General features: G+C 43.2%; 1 protein-coding gene across 1 annotated transcript; it reads left to right on the forward strand.

The window, feature by feature from the left end:
- The first annotated feature begins 2,177 nt into the window (after positions 1 to 2,177).
- On the forward strand, positions 2,178 to 2,705 carry LOC138879776 (uncharacterized). Its single transcript, XM_070159408.1, has one exon. It carries the CDS (start codon positions 2,178 to 2,180, stop codon positions 2,703 to 2,705), a length of 528 nt encoding a protein of 175 aa, XP_070015509.1.
- Positions 2,706 to 6,590: the final 3,885 nt, after the last annotated feature.

Consider the following 6,590-nt stretch of genomic DNA (forward strand, 5'->3'; position numbering starts at 1 on the left):
ATAGTAGTTAAAGTAGTTAAACAAAAACCCAATCTTTATTGATCAAAAATCTTGCATCTAGAGATTGATTGAGTTGATAATAACATTGTCGAAGAGTGTAATAGATAGGTTAGTTCCCTGAGGATTCGATTCCGGACTTAAAATCGGATTATATTTGCAGCGACCGCTTTGTCCTTTAAAAGGCATAGTTGGGCGTTATCAAATTTTAGCGCCGTTGCCGGGGAACTAACAGTGTTATTTATTACAACTTAGGAGTAGTGTTAAAATTATTAGTTCAAATCAATTTCCAAATGTGTTAAATAATTTTCATTGAAATTCTAACGTTTGAACTCTTGTGGAATTCAGGTGTATGCCTAGAAATTCTTCGAGGACTGAGAACTACTTGAAGGACTTTCAGACCCCGAGAAAACATTCAGGGCATTGAACCGTGCCAACAAGAGGATCCAACAATCACAACAACCACACCAGCTTGAAATTGACATGGGTGACGTAGAGAACGTCAATAGAAACATCAGGGATGAGCCAGCTGACCCAAACATCAGAGTGGTGGCACCTCTTGTGCCAGAAGTTGCACTTTATGATTGGGCTCAACCCACAGCTGACAATCTGGCAACTGCCATAGCTGTGCCCGCAATTCAAGCGAAGACATTCCAGATCACCAACAACATGCTGCATCTGCTACAGAATAAAGGATTGTTCTCCGGGTCACACATTGAAGACCCTCAGCAACATTTGAAAATTTTTCTGTCAATTTGTGTAACTCAAAAGCAGCCAAACGTGACCCCAGAAGCTATCAATCTATTATTGTTCCCGAGAAATCTCTGTGACTGGGGAAGCTCAGACTTGGCTGAATTCGCTCCCAATAAATTCCATTGTCACCTGGGAGGAATTAGTAAAGCAGTTCCTAAATAAGTTCTACCCGCCCAACAATACTGCAAGGCAGATTGATGAAATATTGCAATACAAGCAGCAGCCAACTTGAGACCTTGCAAGAAACTTGGGAAAGATTTAAAGGGATGCTGGTGAAGTGTCCTTACCATGGCATTCCAGACCAGATACTTGGCCAGAGATTCTACATAGGGTTAGCTGACAATCTAAAGGCCAATGTAGATGCTTCAGCTGGAGGTGCATTTTTGAGTAAGACATTCACCGAGTGCAAATTCCTTCTTGACAAGATGTACCAGAATTCGGGGTGGATGACTAGAGGTACAACACTAGCACCCATAGTGCATTCAGTTCCTCTTGACCCAAATAATTCGCATGCAGAGAACATGGCCACACTCATGACTCAGATGAGTATTTTGACAAAGAAGATAGATGAGATGTGTACCAAATAGGTGCATATTGTTGACACGATAAATGGAGGACTGTGTACACCCTGTGTTAATCAATCTTATGTGTGTTCATATAGCGGAGAAAGTGAAAATCAAGGGGCAAGGGAAGAAATGAATTATGTTAACAACTTTTGGGGTTAGAGACAAGGAGGGCAGCAGTGGAGACCGGCACCAAATCAGCAATACAGACCTAACATGCCTCAGCCTGGGAGCATGCAAGTTCAAGGCCAAATGGTGCCATACCATCAGAGACAATAGGGCTACCCACAGCAGAACCAACAACAGTTGACATATCAGCCACCTCCTCAGCATCAAGATAACAATATGGTAGAGATCAGGGGGATTCTCTAGCAACTCATTGGGACAAATGGTAAGATGCAAAAAAAGTTGGCAGTACATGATTCAGCTATAAAGAACATTGAAACTCAGTTGGGGCAGTTGTCTATGGCTTTAAACAACCGCCCCCAGGGAATATTGCCAGCGAACACAAATATTAACCCCAAGGAGCAAAACCCAAATCAGCTGATGGCAGTAAGTTTCTGGAATGGGAGAGATTTAGACAAAGAGCAGGAGGTTGCACAAGCCAGCAAAGAGACTACGCCAGCCACTCCAATTCCACTAGAGGTAGATGAACAATCAAATCTGACTGAAGTGGTGGTTGAACAGGGTCAAGATGAAAAGGGTAAGGCTAAGGTAAATGAACAAGTTGCAGAACAGGTGGTGCCTCTTGTGCCACAGAACCCCAATAGAGAGAAGCCAGCAAACAGTGCACAAAGGGTGATACCTACACCATTCCCTCAGAGACTAGTAAAATAAAAGAAGGAAGATCAATACAAGAAATTCATGGAGATGCTGCGTCAAATTCAGTTGAATATTCCTTTGATTGATACCTTGAGGGAGATGCCAGGTTATGCGAAGATGATGAAAGACCTAATGTCACGGAAGTTTGATTTTCAGGACCTATCCACAATGACTCTAACGCAGACCTGCAGCGCAGTAGTGACCAAATTGATAGCTCAAAAGATGTCAAACCTAGGTAGCTTCACTATTCCATGCACGATTGGGAGTTATGCCTTTGCAAAGGCATTATGTGATTTAGGAGCCAACATAAATTTGATGCCTTTGACTGTATACACCAAACTGGGCATTGGCAGAGCTAGACTGACTTCGATGCTGCTGCAGCTAGCTGACCACACGGTAAAAAGGTCTACTGGGATTCTTGATGATGTGTTGGTGCAAGTGGAGAAGTTTGTGTTCCCTGCAGACTTTGTTATTCTGGACTGTCAGATAGATGAGGAGATGCCTATCATTTTAGGTAGGCCATTTTTTGCCACTGGGAGAGCACTGATCAATTGTGAGACTGGGAATTAAAAATGAGACTGAACGATGAAGAAGTCATATTCAATGTTCAGCAATCTATGAGGAGACCCAGTGAATATGCTAATTGCTCTCTAGTGGAGGCAGTGGATGTGATCATGTAAGAAGATGATGTGACCCTGACTACTAAAGATCCATTGGAGGCATGTCTGACAAATTTAGAAGAGATGGATGGTAAAGGGTTAGCTGAGTGGGTCATGGCACTTGAAGGCTAAGGATTTTGGAAAAGGGAACCTCAGTTCGAGTCCTTTGAGTTATAAAAAAGGGTACACCTCCAGCAAAGCCATCAGTAGAGGAACCACCCAAGCTGGAGCTGAAGCCGCTTCCAGCTCACCTCAGGTACGTTTTCTTAGGCCCTGATTCTACTTTGCATGTTATTATATCATCCGGTCTGCTAGATGTGCAGGTAGAACAGCTCTTACAAGTACTGCAGGAAAGTAAGACTGCCATTGGCTGGACCATGGCAGACATAAAGGGTATCAGCCTAGCCTTCTGTATGCATAAGATTCTCTTGGAAGAAGGGCACAAACCTTCCAGAAAACATCAACGAAGGCTGAACCCGAACATGAAAGAGGTAGTAAAGAAGGAAGTGATCAAATGGTTAGATGCGGGAATCATCTTCCCCATCTCTAATAGTAGTTGGGTCAGCCCTGTCCAATGTGTGCCGAAAAAGGGGGGAATGACTGTTGTGTAAAATGAGAACAATAAGTTGATCTCAACTCGTATAGTCACGGGATGGTGGATTTGCATGGATTACCGAAAATTGAACACAGCCACCCGGAAGGATCACTTCCCCTTGCCTTTCATTGACCAAATGTTGGACAAGCTGGCCGGGCGATCGCACTTCTATTTCTTGGATGGATATTCGGTGTACAATCTGATATCAATAGCCCAGGAAGATAGAGAGAAAACATAATTCACTTGTCCTTATGGCATCTTCGCCTTTCAGAGAATGCCTTTTGGGCTTTGCAATGCATCGGTGACATTTCAACGGTGCATGTTAGCCATTTTCACATACATGGTGGAGGATATTATGGAGGTCTTTATGGATGATTTCTCCGTGGTGGGAGATTCATTCGAGGACTGTCTTCACAACTTAAGAAGAGTGCTCAAAAGATGTGTGGAGACAAAATTAGTGTTGAACTGGGAGAAGTGCCATTTTATGGTACAGGAAGGAATAGTCCTGGGGCATCGAGTGTCCAGTAAAGGAATTGAGGTCGACCATGCTAAGGTTGACGTGATTGAAAAACTACCACCGCCCACTTCAGTCAAGGCAGTGAGAAGTTTCCTTGGGCACACCGGGTTCTACAGGCGATTCATAAAAGATTTCTCCAAAATTGCTAACCCATTATGCAAACTCCTTGAAAAGGATCACCCCTTTGTGTTTTCTAATGAATGCAGGTTGGCATTTAAGGAGCTGAAGAAGCGATTGGTGACTGCACCCATCATTGTTGCACCCAACTGGGAGTAGCCATTTAAGCTCATGTGCGACGTAAGTGACTATGCCAAAGGAGCAGTCTTGGGGAAGCAAAAGGATAAACTGATGCACCCGATTTACTATGCAAGCAGAATGCTAAGCAGTGCACAACTCAATTACACCGTGACGGAAAAAGAAAAGGTTGGTCATTGTTTTTGCATTCGACAAATTCAGGTCATACTTGATTGGCTCGAAAGTTATTGTTTACACTGACCATGCAGCAATTAGGTACCTGATAGAAAAGAAGGATTCAAAGCCACACTTGATTCGCTGGGTTCTTCTGTTACAAGAATTCGATCTGGAAATACGTGACCGAAAAGTGACAGAAAACCAAGTAGTTGACCACCTCTCAAGGTTGGAAGGAGCTGAAAGGAAGGTAGAGGTTGAGGATATAATAGATACATTCCCGGATGAACAATTACTGGCAATGACAATGGAGGAGGCACCATGGTATGCTGATATTGCTAATTATTTAGCAAGTGGTATTGTACCTTATGAACTCTCCTCAATACAAAAGAAAAAGTTCTTTCGTGATTGTCGGTATTATTACTGGCATGAACCTCTATTGTTTAAAATATGTGTAGATAACATGATCCAGCGGTGTATCCCCGAGAAAGATCAACATTTTATTTTGCAGGCTTGCCATGCTTCACCATATGGTGGACACTTTGGAGGAATTCGGACAACAGCTAAGGTGTTGGAGTCAGGATTGTACTGGCCTACTCTGTTCAAGGATGCCCATGCTTGGGTTAAAAGCTGTGATGAATGCCAAAGAACTGGCAACATATCTCATAGACATGAGATGCCAATGACCACAATTCAAAAGGTGGAGATTTTTGACATGTGGGGGATTGACTTCATGGGGCCATTCGTAAGCTCATATGGTAACAAGTACATATTGGTAGCAGTTGACTATGTCTCCAAGTGGGTTGAAGTAGTGGATCTTCCGACCAATGATGCTAAAGGGGTACTAGGCTTTCTAAAGAATAACATTTTCACACGTTTTGGTACCCCAAGAGCTATACTCAGTGATAGCGGAACTCATTTCTACAATAGAGCATTCGCACGGTTGTTGGAAAAATATGGAGTTCGTCATAAAGTGACCACCCCGTACCACCCACAATCGAGTGGGCAAGTTGAAGTGTCCAACAGGGAGATTAAAAATGTCCTCACAAAAACAGTGAATGCAACAAGGACTGAATGGGCAAAGAAATTGGATGATGCATTGTGGGCGTACCGCACAACCTTCAAAACCCCAATTGGTATGTCACCGTACAAGTTGGTGTTTGGCAAGGCATGCCACCTCCCAGTTGAGCTAGAGCATAAAGCACTTTGGGCATTGTGGCAGTTAAACTTAGACATGGAGACAGCAGGTACTAACAGAATCACTGGGTTACATGAGCTCGAGGAATTCAGGTTCCAGGCCTTTGAGAGTGCTATATTATACAAATAAAGGATGAAATTAATGCATGATAAGCACATCTTGGATCGAAATTTAAAACCCGGAGATCTAGTGTTGTTATATAACTCGAGATTGAGATTGTTCCCAGGTAAGTTAAAGTCCCAATGGTCAGGACCCTTTAGAGTGGTGCAATTGTTCTTAAGTGGAGCTGTTTAGATTGAATTAGAAGATGGGACAAATAAGTTCACAGTAAATGGGCAAAGGTTGAAAAATTACTTGGGAATGGCTGAAGAAAAAGGGGATAGAGTGGCAATCACTTTGGAAGAGCCCCAGTACACGAATGAGGAGTGATGATCAAATGCTTCCGTCGTACCGCGACGTTAAATCAGGCGCTGCATGGGAGTCAACCCACGAGTGTTGTTTTTAGTGTGTTCATAAAAAAAAAATAATAAACAACGCCAGCACCACGACCGCGGTAAACCGCGGTGGAAGGCAAACATTCTGCCTCGAATTTTTCATCTCACCGCAACCGCGGTGGACCGCGGTAAACCGCGGTGAGGCGTAAACTTTTTGCCTCAATGATTTTAAACCCACCGCGGCCGCGGTGGACTGCGGGGGTGCCAGGTATTATTAATTTTTTTTTGTTTTACTTATTCTTTTCCTCTTCTTTTAATTTAATAAACCCCTACTATAACCAAAATCCCCTTCCCCAAATATCAAAACAACCAAACCCCCCTCCCCTCCCCCATTCTAATTCTTCATCTCCCCCTCTTCACAACCCTAACCCCCAAATCCCTTCTTCTTCTCCTTCTTCTTCACTCATACTAACATCCCCCACCAACATTCCTCTCACCCATTCCTCAACTAAGGTACAATATAGCATCTGTACACAATATACAACTCTCGGAATCATCACCTATTTACAGTTGCTATCCGTACACGACATCCACAGCAGCCACAATATAGCAATCAGCTATCAGCTATCATCTATCAGCTAAGA

This window comes from Nicotiana sylvestris, chromosome 10, assembly GCF_000393655.2.
Source record: "Nicotiana sylvestris chromosome 10, ASM39365v2, whole genome shotgun sequence".
In the NCBI taxonomy this organism is placed as follows: Eukaryota; Viridiplantae; Streptophyta; class Magnoliopsida; order Solanales; family Solanaceae; genus Nicotiana; species Nicotiana sylvestris.

What these genes read in the sequence shown, in the direction of transcription:
- LOC138879776 (XM_070159408.1), top strand. Translation starts at nt 2,178, where the DNA reads ATGGAGATGCTGCGTCAAATTCAGTTGAATATTCCTTTGATTGATACC.